We start from the raw sequence: 23984 nt of genomic DNA on the forward strand, positions 1-23984 counted from the left end.
CAGAAACAAACTTACGTTATAAAGAACAACTATTAAACCATAAAAAGGACAAAACCCATACAATGGATTATTTCCTATTTCTGTTCTTAAATATAGCTGTCATGTACTAGAAATTTTGGTTCCTGTTCTCATAATTTAACACATATATTCACGCAAATGTATTATCTTATGTAATACCGACGCTTCAATATTGACCCATTTATGTGAATTGTTCCATCTACAGTCTCGAAAGAAAAAAGCTGTGATTAAGTTCCCCATTTTCTAATAGGGAAGATTACTACCTAGTGATATTATTACCTAATGGTAACAATCATTACTTCCTAATGACAATAACAAAATTTGAAATGTAAGAAAACTGGACGTTCTTTAAATTTATTCCTTGACAGCTACACCTGTCTTAAAAAGAATACAAATCTGTCGTGGATACTGAAAAACTCCATTTAAGAAGGTGAAAGACTCTCACTACACATGAGCATTATCCACATGAAATAGACTGAGGATGTGTTATGTTGAGTCATTAGATCAGTATCTGAATTTCAGTTTGGAATAGATGCAACACCCACTGAAGTCAAGGGACTGACTCTTATTACTGGGCACTGCTCATAATCAGTGAGTTCACAACCTATCTTCCCATGCCCAGCCTACTCCCAGATCTTGGAAATCTTGATACATGTAAGAAAGCATGTATTCTGATGCTGCAATAACGCCTGTAACTGCCTATATAGACATACTTTTGCTTACTTAAATAGGTCCACTGATTCTTGGAAAGAATAATTAGAAAATTAAATAACTATTTAAATATATAATATTTAATGTACAAATAAATCAAGCTTGCCTTGACTTTGCAATTTTTGGGATGATACTTTACTATCTCGAATCCAGATAGAATATTTATAAATAGGTAATGTGACACTAATGATAAACCCCAGGAGAAATATTCTGACAGATCATAAGTCTGTCATGCACCACAATTTCCTGCAGCCCTTAATGCAGCTGAACCAAAAAACATCCCTTTCCTTCTTCCCCCAGACCAAACTCTAACTGAATGCTATAAATTTTGCGCTTAAAGTAAACAATTTAAGACAAATATTATTGAAACTGTTGATTAGTTTTCATGTCCAGTACAAAGCTCTAAATTTCAGAGCATATGTTTTTCTTTAGTGGTAAGTCCATTAGGTGCCTAGAATTCAGACATTGCCAGATTTATGAAGACAGCTATTAGAAATGGCATTTGTGCTATGACAATACTGAAGAAAAGAGCTACTCAAATTAATGTCTAACTGGTACACTTAAGAGCTTATTTCTATGTGTTGCTTCTAACTAATATAATATTTATATTTAACATGATTAGCTTATCCTAAATACAGGAAAAGCAAAAATAATTGATTATACTTTAAATGGGAAAAAAATATGCAGAGTGTGAAGTAAAACGTTTGCTCTGTAGTGAGTTGTGTAGCACAGGATTTGTTTTTCTGACCAATAGATGGCACTGCTGTTTCTTTGTTTGCGTGCAATTTTTCAATCGTGCATAATGTACGTTATTGAAGTGACTATGCCTACATTTCCCGGTGCTTGGACACATCAAAACCAGACAGATTTCAGAGATTCTTTAAAATGGCATTCTGCTGTCCAAATAACTGTATACAGTTTTCAATAAAGCAAGTTAGTGTTCTGGATTAAAAAATGGGAAATAGATGCAAAACCCTAGCTGAACATAATTCTCTTCTTCTCTGGAGCAGACCACAGAAACAAATTCTGACATATATCAAGGGTGGTGTTGGAGTTATACAAGAGTAACATAGCAAAATGATTTCTTTGTTGTATGTTAGAATAAGTACATGGGGTTTTAAACTGCAATATGCTCCGCAATTTTATTTTTATTTAGCCTAATTATTAACAAGCTTATGAAGAATTTATCATTAAAAAAATTCTGTCATTACTTTCAGATAAAATGCTGATAAAAGCATCATCTGTGGTGTCAGTCTGTAAACTAATGAGGCTTTTGACTACCATACTTTCTTCTGTGGGCTACTGAAGCATGACACACCACCAGCTCTGCAGCAAAAATTTGAATGTTGAAATATTTTAGAAGTTATCCATAGTAATTGTATGTGTTCCAGTAGATATCATATTGAAAATCCGTGTTTTCCAGTAAACCTGAAAACTCAAACAGTTTGCATAGGACCCATGTTCTCTTCTGCTCTAGATCTTTGGCTAAAATACCATGGGGGTCAGAGTCATTCATGAATTTATTTATTTTTGCCAAACTGTGGTTGCTTGGGGACTTGTTTGAAATGACAAGCTGGTCTCCGTCCCGTTTGTCGTGAACAGGTGTTCTAATTACAAAACCTCCACCATATTTGACACCTTTATTAGCTGTCTCAGTTGAGAAACAAAGGATTGATTGGGTAGAGGTATAGAACTAGTCTTTCATTGCTGTGGGGAAGCACCTAAAGGTCAAGGTTAATATACATTAGCGGGGGGTAGTATTGCCCATTGCCTATGCTGTTCTTGTGTTATTTATCAATGGAAGACTTTATCCTTAGGAGCTAGCTATTGTGGGAGCCTTACTGACACAGCGTGGTTAAACTTTTTTTTTTTTCCATATTACAGGAAAAATAGACGCTTCTTGACCAAATATTCCTAACAAGAACAACAAATCTCAAGCAAAAATAGCAATGTTTTGTACTCTCCTTACATTCTGTTATATATACTGTACAAAATAAAAGGGCAAGGTACACATTCTTCAATTGATATAATACATGCAAAAATGCTCATGAAATGTGGCAGAAGATATGTAGATGAGTTCAACAAGATTGATTTCTTGGGTGGTAAAAAGTAAAAACATTTATAGTAAATAGTCTTCCTCTTTACTGTAGTCATTTTGTTCTTGCCACGTAAGGTCTACCTGCTACTACTAGCTTTATGATTTAATATTCTTGGAAGGTTTATAACCAGAATCTAATATATAACCAATAAAAGGACACTAGTCTCATTAGTCTCATTTGGGACTAGAGTACTGTCAACATAATTACATAGCAAAGTCACATTATTATAAAAGCATATCAGCATCTTCATTATATATACACTTATTTTCAGTGGTTTACAAGACACTCAGAGAAAATATTCCAGGATGAAATATGATTATGGTAACTCAATCTGGAATCCATTTTCTCCAAACTATTTTTTTTCCTATTACGAGAATGTAAAATAAATATGGGCCAGATAGTCAGTGAGCTGGAACTATACCAATTTGTATCAGCCGAGGGTTCAACTCTATATATTCATTCATAGATCCTAGTCACACTTGGACCCTTCTATGACTTATTAATGGTTTTGATTAGAAATGAAGCTTTGAAGTAATTATATAGTCGCATGGCATTCATCCAATATACATATTTATGTAAATTATTGCTTCCTGATTTTCACAGAAGACCTGTGATTAGATTATCTGGTTCTTCCATATTGTACTTGGAGCTGGGTTGCAAAGAGAGAGCAGTATATGTAAGCCACCTTTACAATTTCTTGACTCTGCCCAGCAAGAAACAAATACGGACTTCATTATAATGCAGAGGAACAGAGACAGCTATTTCCCTGCCTGAGGTCTCAGAGAATTGTTCTAGCAGTTGAGCTAAACAATGTCCTGACTATCTCCTTGGCAAAAGAAACTGAACGAGTTGGCATAAGCTGCTATACCAACTCAAAACTCTCCAGAGATTTCCTTTTCACAATGTGAAGCCTCAAAGGGCTGCTCTATGAAAAACAGCTGTAGCAGAGCTGAAAGTTTGACCCCTAAACTCCAGTACTGTGCTCTTTTTATATGTGTATGACTCCCACTGACATCAACTGAAGAGTCATGCGCATGAGAAGAGCAGAAAATCTACTGTGTGAATCCGAGAACAGAGTTTTATTCTCTTGTGTCAAATAACTGCTCCATCTGGTAACATTAAGTGAATACTGGTGACTGTAAGAGCTGAATCAATAAATTGAAACAAATAATTTATTTGGTGAGTTATTTTACTTTTTCACTTCAAAGAATGCCTGTGAATGGATTACAACTTCCTTAAGTATATTCCAGGAAACTTTTAAGTAATTTTATTTTATGGTCTGTTAGTTACATGTGATTACTCATACACGTCAGACTGCTCCACTTCTTTTCTCTAAACAGAACTTTTAATAGAGTTTGGGTAACAGAACCTTGCAACTGACAATAGAATTTAGCTGATACAATTATTTTGGAACATATAGTCAGCTAACCATCCTTTGTTAGTTATCTTGAATACTGAAGTTATACTTTTCTTTTACAGCATGCACTAAGAGCATTCTCTATTACTTGGGAAACAGTAAAAAAAGGAAGAGAAAGACAATGTCAATATTCAGAATATCTGAGTGCTACCTCACCAAAGACTGGGTTTAAATTAGTCAAAAAAGCTGCATGAACCATCAAACTTTAAAGGATACCTTGCTGTCCTGGGTTCAGCAGTAGCAGTCATTTTTCTCCTCCTTGGTAGCTGGTGCAGTGCAGTGTTTTGGCTTTCGGCTCGGGAACAGAGCTGATAACAGCGATGTTTTGGTTTGGCGCCTCATGCTCTGCCAGGGAGGAGGGGAAGCCGGGAGGAAGCAGAGACAGGACACCTGACCCGAGCTAGCCAGAGGTATTCCATGCCACAGCACGTCATGCCCAGGATGTAACGGAGAGTTACCTGGAAGGGCTGGGAGACTGCAGGGTTGGAGGAGGTATGGGTCGGTGCTTGGTCGAGCTTGGGGGGTGAGTTATCGGTCAGCTGGTGGTGAGGTGTTGTATTCTCTTCCCTTGTTATTTCCTTTATCATTATTATCATTGGTGGTAGCAGCAGTGATTTGTGTTATACCTTAGTTACTAAACTGTTCTTATCTCAACCCGGGGGAGTTGCATTTTTTTTGACTCTCCTCTCCATCCCTCTGGGAGTAGGGGGAGGGCAAGAAGGGGGGGGGAAGTGAGTGAATGAGCTGTCTGGTTTGGTTTAAACCATGACACTTACTGATTTTGAATTTTCAAAAAATATCCCACATCGAATGCCTTAGACTACAAGGCATATTTTCCTCATATGTTCCCTTAAAAACATGATGTATATCTCTGCTTTTATTGCATCTGCCTCACACCTTTCCTTGATAAAGCAAACATTAGTGGAGATTGCGTAAGTCTTGTAACACTGATGAGAAACAACCTATTCCAGATGACACATAAGCACCAAGAAGTGCCTTATAGTCAAATTCAAACAGACCTGCCTTGTAGGGTAAGGACTAGGTAAAGCATTCTTTAAAAATCAAAATATCACTTGCGTTCAGGTCAGTGTTCTAAATAATAATTTAATTATTGCAGACTTACCTTGCATTACTAGGACTGGCTGCTGTCAAATTAACTAATACTGTCACTGCAGCTTCTTTTACTTCTTCATTGTCACTGCTTAGCAACTGTACTAGCTGGGGAATCCCTTTGAAAGAAGTAATTGTATACATGAACCTTTAAATAAACCATGGCAGTCTGTGAAATTATAATATGCTCCTTATAAAAGGAAAAAGCACAGATTCTCAGTTCATTCCTTCCCACCTTACTTACCCTGGAGTCCAAATGCACGTTTGCTAGCTGAATTCGCACACATGGCAGAAATTGCTTGGGAAGCAGCAACTTTAACTCCATCATTATCAGTTTCCAAAAGGTTTATGAGACACTTCTCAACCTCTTCCTCATTTAAGATATTTCTATTTTCCGCTTTAAATGAAAAAGAACAATAGCATTAACCTGTGTTAATTTTCCAGATCATCGAAAGGACATGATTTTGATTTTGTATAGTTGTTTCCAACATAACACTTGCTTTTGATCCCACGGAAATCAAAACATATTAGTAACAGAGGCACCAGCAATTAAGAAATGTACACAAAGGCCTGATCCAAACCCCATTAGACTTTCAGTGAACTCTGAATCAAGCCCAGAAGATGACTATTAAACACAGCTTTAAAAACACATAGCCCAACAGAATGCGAAATTTGTTCTCTATAAGACTTAAAACCACAGAATGCATATAGGCTTGATGAAAACAGCTTTTCCAGTTCAACAGATCATACTTACTCAGCATCATGCTTAACTTCGGTTTATGCTAACAAAGCCAAACGCATAAAATTGAAGAACATAGCAGTAAATGTACAATTGAACTTGGTGGAGTACCAGTTAACATACAACAATAGCAAAAAAACCCACAAACCCCAAAATGCAAGGGGTGTTAAAGCTGAATTTTAAATTCTGCACAGCTTGCGGTTCTTGATTAATGCACACTTTGCAGAGAATCTCAATTTTGTATTTTAGCCTGGTGACACAGGGTTCATTGCTGACCTACACTGCAATGATTGGCAGCAGCTAATGAAGGACATAGATGTTCCCTTCCTCTACACAAGTAAAAACATACAGTGTCTACAAAGTATCTACAGACATCTGATAATTACACTAATGAACTCACTCATCCCAAAATGGGTGAGATCATAAGTGCAGGTGTTTGTTAGAAAGAGCCCTGAGGGTAACCTTCTTAGCCAGAAAGGCACAGGATGGCATAGAAGCTCTACAGTTATGAGGGTCAATAAGCATTTAACCATATGCATAATTTAAAGTGGATTAATTACATGCCAGAAGTTATATCTACATGGCAAAATTTTCAAGTGTATCAAAGAAATTCAGCATCTGAGACGTCAGTAGGAGTTTAGTACATTTGGAAATTTTACCAGTGCTTACTAATGCTTTGAGAGAACACTCATTTCTTTGAACTGTTGGTTTAGGATTAAAAAGTTTAAAAAGGAAAGAAGAACGCCATAAGCATTCTTTTAAATAAAACTGAATATGTAGAGAATAAAAGTAAACAGGCAAGTCCACAAAGCCAAAGAAAAGAAGTTTGATTGAAAACCTGGTTACAGCAGAAAGGTGTCAATGCACATACATGAGACAGTTAGCTGCTTTCTCCTACCCAGCTCCATTTTAAATATTTCTAGAATCATCAGAGATACACAACTGAAATCACAAAGCAAAAGATGCAATAAATGAAAGAGAAAAGATTTTTAGCGTCAGCAGAACCTTGGCCACAGCCTTGATGAGTATCAGCCCGCTCTCAAGAGAAGGCCATAACTGGGATTACAGACCATTTTGACAGTTTCTCAAGTATGCCGCTGGCCTGTTGCTTTCCAAAGTAGTCCATAATCCCTAATAATGATCTCTAGATCATTAGATCTCTAGATCTCTTTATGCCTCAGTAATTTGGTTCTTGTAGAGCAAGTTACTTATTACTATACAGATTTTCTCAAAAATTATTCTTGCTTCTAAAGGCAATTATGATGATGGGTAAGCATTTCATTTTAAAGATAATTTATGCCTATATGAAATACCAATATGAGTAATTTATTTGAATTAGTGAAAATATCTATTTAAAATATTTTACACATAATAAAATTTTTTCAACAATGTGAAGAGATTTTGGTTTTCAATTTATGGCAAAGAGAATGTATCTATATTTAGCTAGCTAGACAGATGAAAATTAATATTTTAAGATCCAGGTCCCTATTCTATTTAAAGGATGTATATTTTCTGCTGATCCTCTCTCTGTTTGTGTGAGTTGTTTCCTTTACTATAGAAAAGAAAGAATGTGCAGTTGAAAAGCACCCTTTGTACTTAAGCCCTTCCAATGTCAGTGCCAACACTGTATTTACAGTGCTGAATTTTCTGACCCCTAAGTAATTTGAATACTCTGATTTAACACAAAGTGAAATACTCAGGCACATCCTACTAAAAGAGTCTGGAGTACTAACACTTCCGTCCATTTTTTCATGCACTGATCCAATCATGAGCCAACCTATGTTTTTCAATGTATTTTCCTATTTCCCCTTCTTATTCCAGAGGTTCTACTGGTTACTTATTCATCTCATTGTCACCACCCTATGGAATTATTTATACCAATTTCAAATGAAAAAGTTAATGTTAAATAATATCATGACCTCTCACTGATCTTGAGTTGAGATAACCTGGATAAATAAACCCCTGTATTATGAAAAAGCATGTGTTAATCAGGCTACAGAGCATGGCTAGTATGCCCCCCTTTGAAAGGATTTGCATTTAAATACATGTAAAGAACAGGCAGAGCTTCAAACCAGGTTTAGCAGAGTGAGGCCAAACTCAAGTGAGCATGATCATCACTTTCTTCGTACACACTCCATATCATTTTGTTGTTGCTGGTGTGTCTGGAGCTGTCAGGGGAAACTCAGGTCCTCTTTAATCAAGAGTCCAGATAATCCATCACAGATATTCAATTTATAGTATTAAATTATATTTTGAATTCCTATATGACTGCATTATTTACTGGGCAAGGAGGGAATCACAGTAAAATTCACCACTGTAATTCTAAGCATACAAAATAAAACCATTAATAAGTTAATATATTAATTAATAATGAATTCAAAATCATGTTACAGAACAAAACAAATTTTCAGGGGCAATCAGATGATTGTACATAGAAATATGATCATTTTTACTTTATTTAAACAGAACAGCATCCTAAAGATGCTGTTTAAAATGGAATATAGTGATAGTACCATGGAATTTATACTGATATTGAGAATAGCTCTTAAGGGATACATAACAGCAACAACAACAAAGTTACAGGAGTCCCTTTCCAAAGGGCTGAAAGGGATATAAACCAAAACTGTTTGCTATAATCATGTCTATCAGGAAAAAAAAAAAACAAAACTAAATCCCATCTGTCAATAATAATGGTTTCAAAACCAGACATTGCTGTGTACTCAGCTGCCAGAATTAAAAAAACAGCTACATTTATGTTCCATCACAGCAGAAGAAAGTTTTAAATTTCTTTATTTTTCTCCCGAATATGCAGGAAATGTTGGTAAATTGCAACCACAATTATCAAACCTGAGGAATGTGGGCTACTGTATGGCTACTGTAAATTTAGTGAGAAAGTCATGAAAGAACTTAAAGCTGCACTGTATTATACTGGATTTACATCAAGGCAAGTATTAGTATAGTATACATTAGTGTTACAGTTTGGATAGGCTGTTTAGTATATTTACAACCAGAAACCAAACGAACAAAAACGAACTGCAAACATTTCTCTTTTCTTTTTGCGCTTGGACTGTTTCTTATAATGGCCCCAGTGACACTTTTCCTTCCACTGGAAGACTGACTTTAGAGCAGTAGCTGTATGTATCTGCAATAAATTCAGTACTACTGGGGGCAGAAGCAAGTTGAAAATGTTCAGCAGCAAGTTGACTGGACTGGGTTTTCCACTGCACCGGTACAACATATTGCCCTTTGTCTAACTGGTTGTCCCTAAAATTCTACAGCTGGAAGCAAATATTTTACATCTTTTTGGATCTACTTTCTCATCTTGCTGCATTCATGCTAACTGTCATAGGCTGAAGAAGAGAGCAAACCTTTATAATGAAACTACATTGACTCCATTTGTAAAGAAGTATGACAAGAAGATGCATCTTCACTGACAGTAACATCCTATGATATAAGATCATAGCTAGCACTGTAATATATTATGTGTAGTTCTTGCCACCATGCTTTAAAAATGTTGTGTTCAGATATCCTTCTACTAACAGCTGCTAAAATATTAGACCACAAAAACTGAAAAACATGTGAAAGAGGAAAAGAAGGCTATGCTTATTTGAAAATAAATATGAAAAAGAGTAAGATGCAGTAGAAAGTAGCAGGAGCAAATATAAATCTGCTTAGCATACTGCTTACAAGCCTGTCACAGAACTATAAAAATGATACTGACAATCCTAAGTAGTATAATAAAATGACAATACAGAAAAATACACAAAGAAAATACTGGCATAATAAAGTCCCATCCTATCTTTGATACCTAAACATTAATGAAAATAACTTTCAATGACTTACAAAGCTTCCAATAGATAAAAGCACACAGAAACCCACAGAATACTAAGAAATACTAGAAATACTCTTTTCATGTAACATTTGCAATCCAAATAATTACAAATATTCAGGATGTCAAACTAAGCAAGGCGAGAAAAGAACTGGAAAGACAGGATGGGGAAAGAAGAAAGGAGGTCTGAATACTGTAGAAAGGAGAGATTATTTTAGCCATGTCTTAAATTAGAGAACATGTTTGTAAAATACACATAAATTAAAGCCATGATTCAGTTATGAGATGATAGAAATTTGAATGAAATATTTAAGCTCTACTGTTAAATTCATCAAAATCCCTTGACTGTATTAAAATCTTCTATAGACAGAAGTATATTATTTCTTACATTGCATTTTGTTACACGGCACTACTAGGCATATGTTGTAACTCAGAAGCCAATACATGGAAGGAATTTCAAATGTAGATTTATTTAAAGAGCATCCTTGTGGGCAAAATGATGAGCATGTTCTGCCTAATTCAGAATGCCTTGGTGAATTAAAGAAAAGTGTATAAAGAAAGACTATAGGATGAATAATTATAAAAAGATGACAATGAAGCTATTTAACTCCACTAGGAATATTAATCTGCAATCCATTTGAAAGGCTTGTTTTTCATGTCCCGGTTAAAGGAATCTGTATTTGAAATTGCCTGACATTTAGAGGGGCAGTTGTGTGCAGAAGGAAGTAAGCTTGCTATTAAGTCTTAACTGACAGGGATGAGAAATAGTGCCAGCAAAGGTGGCTTCAGATGGCAGTTACCTGGCATCATTGGACAAAAGGTAAAGAGTGCTGTATTTTCCTTTCTGAGGACATTTTGAAAGAATATATTACATTTAAAAATAAATTGAGGCAAAATCTTAAGATTTTCATATGTATCTATACATACATATCCTAGCATCCAATTGCTGCTCTGATTGGTAAAATTCATCACTGTAATTTATTGTTGCCAGTGTTTTCATCAGCACAAGTACTACCCTCAACCAGGTAAGATGGAATCATTCTAGATAAAAATTTACTTCATAAACAAATCCATGTCAGTAGGTTTTTAAAAAGTCACATACAGTCATAAGCTGCTTTGGTAATTGCCTTTGCTGCATTCTTCTGAATATCCGGAATGGTAGAGTCTCCTACAAATGAAAGTAGCTTTTTAAGGCCTCCTGACTGCTGAATCAGTTGCAGAGTATGCACATCTTCGAGACAATTTCCCAACACAGCAAGAGCTTCCACATGTAGATCACTGAATTCCTAGTAAAGAAAAATCCCCAAACAAATAACCTTCAAAACAGGACTAAAATATCTTAATCATTTAACATTGTAGTATAATTGTCATAACTGTCTTTTGGACAGTCTATTCATACTGCAAAGTACATTATTTTCATACTCTTTTTTTTTTTTTGTATAATTTCTGTGATGTGCCTTGGGATGCAACACAATTTGTCAAAATCAGTAAAACCCCCAGAATTTTCTCATTTACATCAAAGTGGGGTAGGCAGGTAGGATCAGAAAGGATCTGTCATCTGAGAATTTCAAATACTTCACAAATTTCTCTATGCATTGCATTTCCCATGGTGACAGCTGAACCCAAGAAGCACTAAAATGAGTTTCATAATAGCATAAACAATAGAATTTCTAATGCAGGAAATTATATTTCAGGCCATTGATATCAATGTATATTCAGGGGAAAAAAGAGCAATGTTCAAACTAGGAGCCAGCACCAGAGTTCAGCATATAATCAAAAATTCAGAGAAAACATCATATAAAAAGCTATATGGTGGATTTTTCTGATATGTGCAATAGTTTGAGAAATGGATAGTAAATACAAAATAGTATTACTAATTGCAAAAAAGCAAGAAAACAAATACAAACTGCGGTGAACCCTTTTGCTCCCTTTCTTAATCCTAGTTTATCCTATAACAGTTCCAAGTAAGGAGCTCTTTCTTCTTTTATCCTATTCATGTTATTTCCATAACAGGGATAATATTTCTCATTAGTCATACAAACATTAGCAGCAAGAACAAAAAACTTTTAAGGCAAGTGAACTGTACATCAGTTTCCAGTATCGTCAGAAGACAATCTAATCCTCTATTTTCTCCCAGCATTATCCTGGTTTCTCCATCTTTGCTAATTACTTCTAAGGTTTTAAGGGCTAGCAACTGAATAACTGGGTATTCAGATTTCAGTAGTTCCAGCAAGGGTGGAATTATGTTCAGTTCACGAACTGCAGCACGGCTTTGAAAATCCTGCAGTAAAATATTCAACAAAGAATGTTAATGATAGAGAATATAGCAGTACATCAATTCCTGACTTTACAGAAAGAACATAAAAAATCTGGTTTCAAACACACAAAAAAGTCAATATTCCAGAATTTCCAGTTCTGAATATTTCTTTCTTTTCAGCTAAGAATCAAACTGAATATAATCAAGCCCAACCAATCTTAAATTCCAATTTTTTTTTGCATGACTGAAGTACACAGAAGCTACAGAATCTTGTCCTAAGGAAGCCTATTTACTCTTGGTTTTGCCATGTTTGTCTCAACACACGTTTCTTTGATAAAGTTTTTTAAATTTAGTTTTATCATTTTGATTTACCTCAGTGGGGGGAAAGCAGTTTTTGCACTTTACTGTGGTTGCTTGGTTATAACTTCCCTTGTTTTAGTAATTACAAAATGACAATTTAAAATTTCAACTTTAAACAGTGTATATGCAGCTTAATAAAAAGACAGTAGTAGATGTATTAAAATAGAAAAAAATAAATAAATTACAATTTGCTTTTAAATAGCTTATTGCACATGTGCAGCATGCAATTATCCTTATCAATATAAGCAAGCACCAGGTGCAGTTATCCAGATATACCCTGCAACAAAGACAGCGAGATAGTAAAAAAGGAGAAAGAGTAAAATGTGATTCTGAATAGACATGCTCTGATGCCCCAAAAGAGATAGAGTTATAAACTGAATTCATTATTGAATTGATTCGCTTAAGCCATGGAAAAGAACTGCCATACAAATGCACCATTCTTTTGCTAAGCAGCATATGGATGACATTAGTGCTGAGTGTGAAAGTAGCCAATAACAAATCTGTTCCTCCCAGTATGGAAAGTAGCTGTTGACAGCATTCACCCCTGATTAAAAAGATGTTCAAAACTGGGACTATGGACTTGCTGGCCAAAACAAGGCACAATGCAATTGTTAGTTCTTTAATTTATAGCATTATTCCAACCTTTGGATAGACAGGTTATAACTCTAATTACCAAGATTAACATTTTCCAACTAAGAAAACAAATTCATATTTAATTAAAGAAATCTGAATCTGATTCTGATCTCACTTACTTTGCCGTAGAGAATGGATAATTGCATTAAGTTCAACAAAATGAGTCAAATCAGCTATATTTATAAGTGATGTAACAATCAGGGACTTGGACGTAATGTTTTCAAATACACTGATGAACATTGGGGAGTAAAGGAACCAAATATTTAAAACTTATTTACCCTGTAGAGGCTGGCCAAGGGGGTAAGTGCTTATCTGACTCTCCCATTTAAAATAACAACAAACTTTACCTGCACCAGGAGGTAGATACATTCAACTGAATTCTTCTGAACATCAGGATCAGGGCTACCTAGCAGCCTGATAAGTGGTTCTAATCCACCTTGCTCAAATATTTGTACTTTAGTAGTATATTCAACAGCCATATATGCAAGACAGAGAGTAGCAAATTCATGAATAACTACATCTTCTATGGGAAAAAAAGAAAAAAATTGATCAAGTTTAATTCAGCACAGCATATGTTCACTAATCCTATGGTTTAAAATATTATTTGAAGCCCATAAACAATAGCTGTTAACCATACCTGACATCTCCATAAACATGTTGATACATCTGTACAATGAAAACCACTACTCAGTGAATAACAGAACTACTTCTATAAAAGCAATTACCTATTTAACATGTAGTATGACAAATAAAAAATCGCAAGGAGGATTCTATAAAATTGTATAATCAAATGGCAATCATAAATTATTTCTGAGTGTATTTTTACCCAAGGAATGAATACTGCAAGCTACCTTCTGGCACCAGGTGTGATATAAGTGAATTTGTGACATCCAGTTCCCTCAGTAACTTCTTGACATCATCTACAATAAAATAAATACAAATATGAAGTCTTTCATTTGACAATCTTGGCTTGTAAATCCTTATTTCAATCTTGAGAAAAAAAACAGATTCTGCTCAAGGAAAATGTACTTATGGTTACTCCCTGAGTGACAAAAAGATCTGACTAGGAATGACACGCAACTGAAAATATATCAAGATCATAATAAGCCTAGAAAATATTAAGGAAGTACCAGATGACTGTCATTGACATTTGATATATACGAAGTTCCTCAATACTTCATTGAAACTTGATTCAAAATATATGCATTCAGCAGGCTCTGATCAAATATTGCACAGTTTTAGTTGTCAAAGGAGTCATAACTCAGTTAGTTAAAATTATTTGTGGTTAAGATTATCAAATTAAAATCAATCTTTCTGTTATTTAATTCTCAAGCCATCACTTCCTAATTTTATGCTAACACAACCCACACTGCAAATTGAAAATATGAGTTATATAGGTTTTATTAAAATTAAAGACTTTCAGAATGCATTTTTACTGTTGTCAATGGCAAACTAGTAAAACCACAATCACTGGATAGAATAACAAAAAACATTCTTTGGGACAGGCTTTATGTGATCTTACAGTGCCAAGTTGTCACTATCAATATATTACAGTGTTGAAATAAAAGAAAAAAGTTATTAAGTTGAATTTACTTTTTAAAAAAAAAACCAAAACAATTAACCTATGAATATAACGGAAGATCTTCAGTCATTCCTATCCTGTTGGTGCAACAGCATTGAAAGCTAAGTTCTGAAGGGAATGATGGTATGCAACTGCCAAGTTGAAAGGAAGGTAAAGAGCACAAGGTCCAGTGCAACATGAAAAGCAAGTAGCAGTTGATGAGAAGACTTGAATACACCATGGAACTGGGTATGTTCTACCAACTGGGTAGAACATCTACCAAAATAAGACCTGATTAATTATATTCATTAGATGTAGGCTTATAAAGCAAAGTAAAAATAATAGCCACTAAAACTGAACCTTACATCACTTATTGTTTCATCTTCAGGTATGTCTACCTACCACTCACTACAGCCTGATTATCTGGCACTCAGCCTCCCAGCATGGATGCAATACATCCATTCTTACTTTATAAAAAGGTACAAGAAAATTTGCATATAGAGTGTTTAAATCATTTAATAATGGTATGGTTACAGTAGGTATACCACCTTGACGTGAATGTCAATGTCATATTGTCTTAATGTGAAAGATTCAAGACTACTTGAATTTCACTAGTTCAGATACAGAACAAAACATTTGCAACAGCACTGACCTGCTAGAGAAGCTGGGTAAATATGCATGCCAATGCTTGATAGCTCAGGCTTTTTTTTTTTTTCCCTCAATACTTGAGTTAGCTACTTTAAATTTAACACATTTTCTCCCTTATCACTGTAGTTACACTAATGCCCCAAGTAACAACTGATATTTAATCAGAGCATTTCATGTAGATGATAAATACTACTTTATCCTTCTCCTCCAACTTTTGTAAAAGAATGTGTCACGTCCAGATTGGTGGGCGTCTCATGCAGCCAGGCTTTCCTTGACAGACATAGCTCCAGTAATAGACTCTTTCAATTTGGCCACATCATAACAAAAATAAGGGTTGGAGGAAAATTAACTTCTCTTGTGATTTTCTTTTCAAAATCAGCGGAGTTCATTCTAGCTCAATTTGTTCCTTTGTTCTGGGCCACTATATAGTTCTTTTTTTCATATGGGCCACCTATTGCTTTGATGACCACACTCATACACAGCAGAAAATATTAAAAAATGGAGAATCTTACAATTAGAAGCCATGATGCCAAATACCATGATGGCATTTCTACGTACAGTTGGATCTTCATGTGAGATGAGTTTATACAGCTGTTCCACAGCACCAAGAGCAAGAAGCGTTGCTTTGTTTTCATCACCTGAAGAGTAATTAGGTTAAAAGTTCTATAAAAATGAAAAATGCTCACAGTTATAATGTCACAAAGTAAAGCAGCTACCAATCTTCTATTGGACAAATAACAAAGGCCTGGACAGGATCCTGGAAGTTGGTCTAATCTATACCCCAAATAACATAAGCATCTGTCAAATAGTATCAAGGATTAATAATGTCTAGGATTAATTCACATTTGTAAAGCAAAGGATGCTTTTGTTTATTGGACACCCAACTCATTTGTTGGAGACTGAAGTGGTAGTACAAAAGACAGCTTTCTATTTAGTGAAGTACAGGTGAACGGTATCATTAAGAACCTAATTTTATTTTCTTCTTTTCTTGCCTCCCAATTTTATTTTCCTCAAAATAACAGTTAATTCATTCTGAGAACCCCTCAACTGAAGCAGCTACCAGGATTTGGATCATTAAATGCCACCTGAGATTTCTACCACCTGAGAATGGAGCTCTTTGTAGCTGAATAAGCTCTGGCCACGCAAAGAACAGAAGTGTTTTGTATGATTACAGCCTTCTTTCTGCTCCTGCTTACTCAAAAAACCCACACAAAACTCAAGAAATAAAATCTGAAAACTACTTCTATTCTCAGTTCCCACAACATAATTATAATTCATTTTCTAATAAGCCATGCCTTTCTTTTCCAGCTGCAAGTGAGAAATGTGAGGAGAAACAGAAGAACTGCGCTCACTCTCGGGCCAAAACACAATTAAAATACAAGAACTATTTTTTTACTGAGGGATGGGACTTAATTTACTAGCAACATTCAAGAAATTAATTAACTGTAAAGAGAAAACAACAACTTCTCTTATGCCACACAGCAAAGTATGGTCTCATCTTCCAGAAGACTGCAGCAATATCTACATGAACAACTTACAGGATTGTTCATTAAGTAGAAACAGAAAAATTAAATATCTGCCCTCCTGCAGTGTGCCACATCTTCCTGTGGACAGCAGGGAAGAAGCCAAAAAGAGTTTATAGTGTGTGATTCATAACTGTTTCCCAACAGTACAAATTCTCCCTTCACATATTCAAAATCTGGTTGCATGCCCTCAGCCTAAATTGCCGTATTAAGCTGAACCTAAAGATCTTTCTGAGTCCTATGATCCCTAGCCCGCTGTCAAAGGCTTTAGCTCTCCTCTCACTCAGCAGTGTTGGTAATTGTCATCAGTACAATAATCAGTAAATAACCTCATAATTTTTAAAGAAAATATAAAATAAATGGAAATTTATGTTAGAACAGTTTAATTATACCAAGAATGCTACCAGTGTATACCAATTTGAGTGGCTGGTATGGAATAAATAGGATGAAACTTAGGTAATTATGTGCTACATAATTTTGAGCCTTTTTTACACAGTTGTCTTCTGGGTGCCTGGAACATGACACTTAGATATAGATAATACAGGGACCTTTGTAAGGTTTGGAATCCTGGGGACTTGCTATATTCCCAACGCATACAGAAATCAGCTTGATATATTGGAGACTGCTCAGCCTCCTTTATCATCTGTAACAAAAGTACTGACACAAGAGCTATATGCAAAAATAACAGAAACAGGCTAAAAAGTAATTTTTACTGAAAACTGGACTCTGAAATAACTATAGTGGTACAGAAGTTTCAAACTGTAACATAAAAAAAGAGAATTCTTTCCTAGATGCAGGTCTGTTGCTCATAACAAAACAAATCTAGGTCATATTTAAAACAAGTTCGATTAAACAGGGAATATAAAATTCTACAACAAAATGATAAAAATTTTCTTCACACAAACGACAGGATTTATTACTGCAAATTCAGGTTTGACAGATATTTCAGAAACCCACCAAAACCTTGACAGACACCTTTGAGATGAAACGAAAGTTTCAGTGCTAGGAAAATAAAAAATTATGAATTACTATCAAAATCCAAACAACACAAAGGAAAGCTCATTGCAAAAAACTAACCTTTTGATGCAAATTTATAGAGAGAATCACATGCTTTGGCCAAAACTTCCTCTTCAGGAGAACTAAGCATTAACACAACCGTTGCTGCTGTTTTGCTTTCAATCAATAAAGGATCAAGCTACAAATAAAAAGGAGAGAGTAGTTTGATTTATATCAAACTATTGCTTATAAACATTCCTGTGTGCTGCAGCAGACTCACATTTACCTAAAAATAATTAAATCTAGTTTGATATCTACACTGGATTAGAAATATGAACATGAGTAGCTATCTACCTGGAGAAATTATTTTCTCAATAACAATTGGAAACACTGTTGAAAAATGAAAAAGAATTATTGACTTTCAGATATAATTATGATTTCATCACATATGAAAATTTTGGGGAAATCATGACACTTCACTGTACATCTAGGAAGTCTTGAGGACAACAAACTATGCAATTCTCTTACACACATAAGAGCATCCTGTGCTTTGGAAATGAACATGAGAAGTTTATTTTGAGCAGCTGTGCACAGGGCCTATGAACTTAGGCATGGTATGAGGAAGAGGATTTGGTTACTCTGTGGCATTAACACTTCGTTGTTGCTTTTAAAAAAGTAAAAAGGACCCTTCCTGTGCTTTTGTCAACTCAGCTCAGTAGCTCACCAGGATCTTGATTAGCTGAAGTATTTCCATTATATAATCCCTGCTCATCCATCTAGAAATGATACATAGTGTTAATTTCCATTTCTGACCTCTTGTACAGAAAGAAATCTTCCAAGAAGTCTGGCAGTTTTGACCCTCTTAATAGATTCTTTAGGACTAACACCAATTAAGCAAGGGAATCTTCTAAAAAAGTGTTTTCTTCTTTAACAAGACTCAAGGATTTCTGAAAATTTCACCTATTGAAATGTTTTAAGTTTGTTTGGATTTAAAATACATTTTTTAACATGGAAATACTGTCTTCCCTCCTCACACTTTAGGCCTAGAGAATATCTGTGTTACATACATAAACTACTAGATACTGGAGTAATGCAGTCTCTCAGTACCAATGTATTAACCTTGAAAATCAAAATTATTTTAAAATATTAATACAATGTATATTTATTTATACCATATGTATTTTAAAATGTCTATTATTTCTTTTACTTCACTCTCTATGAGCTACCTCAGAATCACATGTTGCTGAACAATACAAGTCAGCTGTCAAGCAGAAGATACATACAAGTCAGTTGTCAAGCAAGGAAATTATTTAGAGCAAATCTTCAACCAAGTTATGAGTGTGCGAGAAGGAAAAAAACAAAGAGGAGGCTTTTTTCCTTCTCCCTCCTCTGACTTGCTAAAAAATAAAGCAAAATATGATACTAGCACCCAAATTTCTAAATTCTTATTTTGTTAGGTTTTTAAATGAAATCATTTCATCACCTTCCATAAGGCATATCACACAGCTTAACAGCCTGCAAGATCAAGATCCAAGCTACATAAACAGTTAAAAGGTTGCCTGGCTGATATGCTTGGTCTTACTGTCTTCAAGCATGTCTGAAAACCTGAAACCACTGTCCAACTCCATGCTTGCTGTGACAAGCTAGAGGCATGGGATGAGTCATGGAACAAAGCTCCTTTTTAAAGAAAATGTAATCAGCTTACTGTACCATAAGTCATTTAGTTTAATAATAACTCAGCAACAAGAACTTCATCAGTTTGTCTATGATGATGTTATGGGAGACAGTTTTGAAAGCATTACTAAAGTCAAATTAATATTTAGGCATTAATTGCTCAAAGAAGGTGTTTCTGTGGAGATTGAATTTCAGGAGTTGACAGTGCCACTCCATATATTCCGCCTTTTTAACATCAGTGTTATGACTGAAGCCATTTTCAAAAATACTAGGGTATCTGTGACTTTCTTTCAGTGATAATGTCTCTGTGTTTTCTCTAGTGCTAATGCTAGGCTTCCCTTTTAAAGTCTATGCCCTAGCTGATGATCAAATAGTAATATTATCAACACTAAATTCAATGAAGATACCATGTGAAAAGATCCTATCAGTCTACGTCAAAGCTAGCATATTTTACTGGCTAAGGTTATCCGTATAGAGAGAGAGGCTGAAAGCAGTATTTTTCCTGGAGAAGCCCAATTCTCATAACAGATAATAACAAAAGACAAATTATGAAAGGCAGGGAAAACAGAGTCCTCAGGAATACCTTCTGAAACATAAGCAGCGGTTAAGCTAAGAGATGTGTTTCCCACCTGTTCCTAGAAATCTATAAAAATTAGCGGTCAACTGCAGTACCATATATTCTCAGAGCATTCCACATGCACAAAGGCCCTCTTTTATAAGCCTGTCCACATTATCTCAAGGCTTCTTTTCTTGGACTTGACATTTTCATAAGCAGATTATCAATCACAAGATAATAGCTAGTGTATCTTTTCTTTTGCCTGCATCTCATTTCCTGCCATCTGAAACATCCAGGTGAAATTTAAAGTTTTGAGATTTGATTTTACATGATGCTATAAACAATATTCTCATAGCTAGAAGACTTTCTTGGTTGATAGTTACAACTAATCAATGATTTATTTTCATGTTTAATACTGTTTTGCTATGCAAAATTCAGGTTTTTTCCTCTTGATATGACCGCTAGAACTGATGCTAGCCCAAAGTACAATAAAGGTAAAAGCTAAGCCAAAAAATTCAGATGCCATCTGAACTTCACTCTTTCCAATTCTTCCCTTTTTAATAGTTTTACTGACCTTTTCTGTGAGCTTAGTTTTTTCAGTTGTTGAATATGTTTTCTAACATATTGACGTTTATGTTGACATCTAACATTATTGACGTTTTATTGCTATAGTTAGTAGGCTGTACCATACTTTCCTCCAGAAACTTTAATGTTGTCTTTTGGATATGGAAATTGTGTTGCTGCTTCTACTGACTTTCTAGGTATTTAACTGGAAAGTTCACTTTTATTACTTGGGAGGGGGATGGCTCATTTGTATGCCTTAAATCTACTTCTTATGCCTTCTTTTTTTTTTTTTCTTAGACTGCAAAGATACTTAGTTTTAATTTTTCACACCTATTTTAATTAGTCCCATCCACCTACACCTTCTATACAGAAATGGCATCAGATGTATTTATCCTGCCATGCTGAAGTCAAGTTTTGCTTTGTAAGGACTTATTATTGATTGAAGCTTATGAATTATGTTTGTAATTCTTCTTTCCACAGAACAGTTGGGAAAAACCTGGTATCAATTGCTACGCTTCAGTGACATCATGGCTATCGGGTATTACATAGTCAAAACTATTTATGCTTACTTAATATTGAAATTGTGACATAGGTTTTGCTGGTCAACTTTTCTATGACCTTTGAAAAAGCTCTTGCAGTACCATCACTCTTTACAGACAAACCTACTGTTTTTTTTTTTAAATAATGCACTGACCTTTGTATTTAGCTTCATGCTCCTCTATGGGACTTGTTGAGATCCTGATTGGCATTAACTTAGTTATTATCTGGCACAGAATTTGTATTATACTCTTTTCAATGTTTCTGTCTTATTTCCTCTACTTCTTTCTAAACTAAACTTTAAAAATACCTACATTTTGAACCTCTATCTTTTTGGGAGTGTCTTTGTAGCTTGTGAATTTTTAGAAACTCTTGAAAAGCATGCTAGTCTTAGACCCTTAAATCTCACATTGCCACCTGTCCTGGTTTTGGCTGGGATAGAGTTAATTTTCTTCCTAGTAGCTGGTGCAGTGCTGTGTTTTGGATTTAGTCTGAGAACAATGCTGATAACACACTGATGGTTTAGTTCTGCCAAGTAGCCCTTACACTGATCAAGGACTTTTCAGTCTCATGCTCTGCCAGTGAGGAGGGGCACAAGAAGCTGGGAGGAAGCAAAGACAGGACACCTGACCCAAACTAGCCAAAGGGGTATTCCATACCACAGCACGTCATACCCAGTATATAAACTGGAAGTAGTTACCTGGAACTGGTAGTTTACCTGGAAGGGCAGATTGCTCCTTGGATCGGGTTGGATATTGGTCAGAAGGTCTTGTGTTTATTGTTTTGGGTTTATTTTGGTTTGTTTTGGTTTGGTTTTTTTCTTTCCCCTTTGAGTTTTTATCTATCTCTTCTGTTTTTATCTCTCGTTATTTCCTTTTTATTATTATTATTATACTGTACTTTAGTTATCTTTAGTTATTAAACTTATCGCAATGTGTGGGTTTTACATTCTTCCTATTCTCCTTCCCATCCCACCTGGGGTGGGGGAAAGCGTGGGGTGAGTGAGCAGCTGTGGGGTACTTCATTACCAGCTGGGTTTAAACCATTACACCACCATTATTCTTTATTTGGCTTCAGCTCTTGTACTACTCACTGTGGCACTTCCAATTATACCAGAAAAACCTGAACTGCTTCTAAAGACTCTATCATCTTTGCAAAAGAGCCAGAATATGTAGTACTGTCACTCAAAATGTAAAATTCTGTATTCAGTAAAAAACTCTGCAGATCCTTCTAGGCTCTTAACTCTTTCATTCTTAAAGAAAGGGAATGTCTCCACAGTTGAAAGGACAGGCAGATGTCAGGTTGCTCTCCTTTCTCCTTTGATTTTTACAAATGGAAAGCTAATACTGTTCTTCAAATAAAAAGAAGCCTGGATTGTTTCATACATTACTATTTGCAAAGCCTGCCAAAGACAACAATCTCCACAAAGAACTACACATGCCCAGTCACTCTGGTTTGTATGCCGTCCAAGAAAAGCATAAACAGAGTCATATTTAAAGCCATTTTTAGAATAATGTGGGTAAGCTAGGAGAGTAAGGAACTATGTAAGGATGGTAGAACTGGGCCTATAGTTGTGTAATGTTTATTTTATAGAACATATCAGTTTATAAACTTACCACATCCTTGGGTGGAGGCTCTCCTTCCTTCTTTACTTTTTTACCCATTCTAAAAAAAAAACAAAATAAAACTAACAAACCTAAAAAAGCAGCAGACAAACAAACTCTCTTCTGTGTTTTAGGAATTAGGTTGCCAGTGATTTAGTAAAGTATGTAAAGCTTGACTTTCTCATTCATTTGACTGACCTAATCAGTTTGAAGATTTCTCTGACATAATAATTTCTATACAGAAACAAACTTAATGCTTACACACATTTGATGAAGTACATCTGCCAACAAAATACATAACTAAAAAGAAAAATCTGAGACATCACAGGCTCAAGTTTTAATGTGATAAAAATACCATGCATTTCTGTAAGTTATTTTAATCTGCATCTATAAATCATATATGAACTTAAAAGTCTTATTAGAATATTTCCCCATATCTATACTTTCTATGTTGGCACACATTCTATACAACTGCAGAATGTACAAATAAGTTCTACCTTGAAAATGTGGTTCAAGTTTGATTTGAATTCTCTGTTCATATTTCACAGGAGACAAAAATCAGGTCTGCAGGTACTAAGAAACAGTTCTGCACAGTACAAATTTCACTGATTTAAAAAAGTTACACCAATTTACACAAAGTCCACCTTCTGTCTTCTGCCTTTTTTATATTAGCACATATTCATGTGAACCAGGAAGACCTTTCAGCTGCACCTAATAGTGCATATGGAAGCATATGGACGTAATATCTCGTGTATCTAATTTCATGTGGCTTGCAAAACTTCAACAGAGCCTTCTAGCTAAGCTGCAGGCAAAAGAAAAGAGCAACCTGACCCATTAGCAATAGCTATGCATACAACATAACCCAAATTATGCCAAACTTCGGTTTGTTTTTATACTGTGTAAAAACAAAATGCACACTGTTAGTTTGCCTTGCTAACTCCTTGGTTAGTTCTCAAAGGGAAACATATCCAACCTCAGCCAGGACTACTCTGACAGTCTCCCTATGATATAAGAGATTATTTTCTAGTGCAACATGAGCTGTAGCCTGGCTGGTAAAGTCAAGGCCATTGTTTGTTGTGTTCAACAAAATTCTGGAGCTCTTCTTGAATCCTCTGAAATTTTTCAGGTATTATTCCTCTACCAACTTC

At 35.2% G+C, this 23984-nt stretch overlaps 1 protein-coding gene across 17 annotated transcripts in view; it reads right to left on the reverse strand.

Moving 5' to 3' along the window:
- ARMC3 (armadillo repeat containing 3) overlaps positions 1-23984 on the reverse strand; it is a 57878-nt gene that overhangs the window by 24396 nt on the left and 9498 nt on the right. For 9 of the 17 annotated variants that reach the window (XM_061468268.1, XM_061468272.1, XM_061468274.1 and 6 more), the window contains 9 exons: positions 22849-22897; positions 17983-18100; positions 15895-16020; positions 14025-14093; positions 13521-13696; positions 12010-12204; positions 11026-11209; positions 5600-5752; positions 5369-5474 (listed from right to left, as the gene is read on the reverse strand). In XM_061468268.1, coding sequence (XP_061324252.1) covers positions 5369-5474; positions 5600-5752; positions 11026-11209; positions 12010-12204; positions 13521-13696; positions 14025-14093; positions 15895-16020; positions 17983-18100; positions 22849-22896 — 1175 coding nt within the window. In that variant the 5' untranslated portion in view covers position 22897. The remainder of the gene's footprint in view (positions 1-5368; positions 5475-5599; positions 5753-11025; positions 11210-12009; positions 12205-13520; positions 13697-14024; positions 14094-15894; positions 16021-17982; positions 18101-22848; positions 22898-23984) is intronic. The other 8 variants (XM_061468279.1, XM_061468281.1, XM_061468278.1 and 5 more) reach the window with 4 other exon arrangements.

This window comes from Pezoporus flaviventris, unplaced genomic scaffold, assembly GCF_033815535.1.
Source record: "Pezoporus flaviventris isolate CSIRO_AGI_PZ_B2104156 unplaced genomic scaffold, CSIRO_AGI_Pfla_v1 ptg000047l, whole genome shotgun sequence".
Lineage (NCBI taxonomy): Eukaryota > Metazoa > Chordata > Aves > Psittaciformes > Psittacidae > Pezoporus > Pezoporus flaviventris.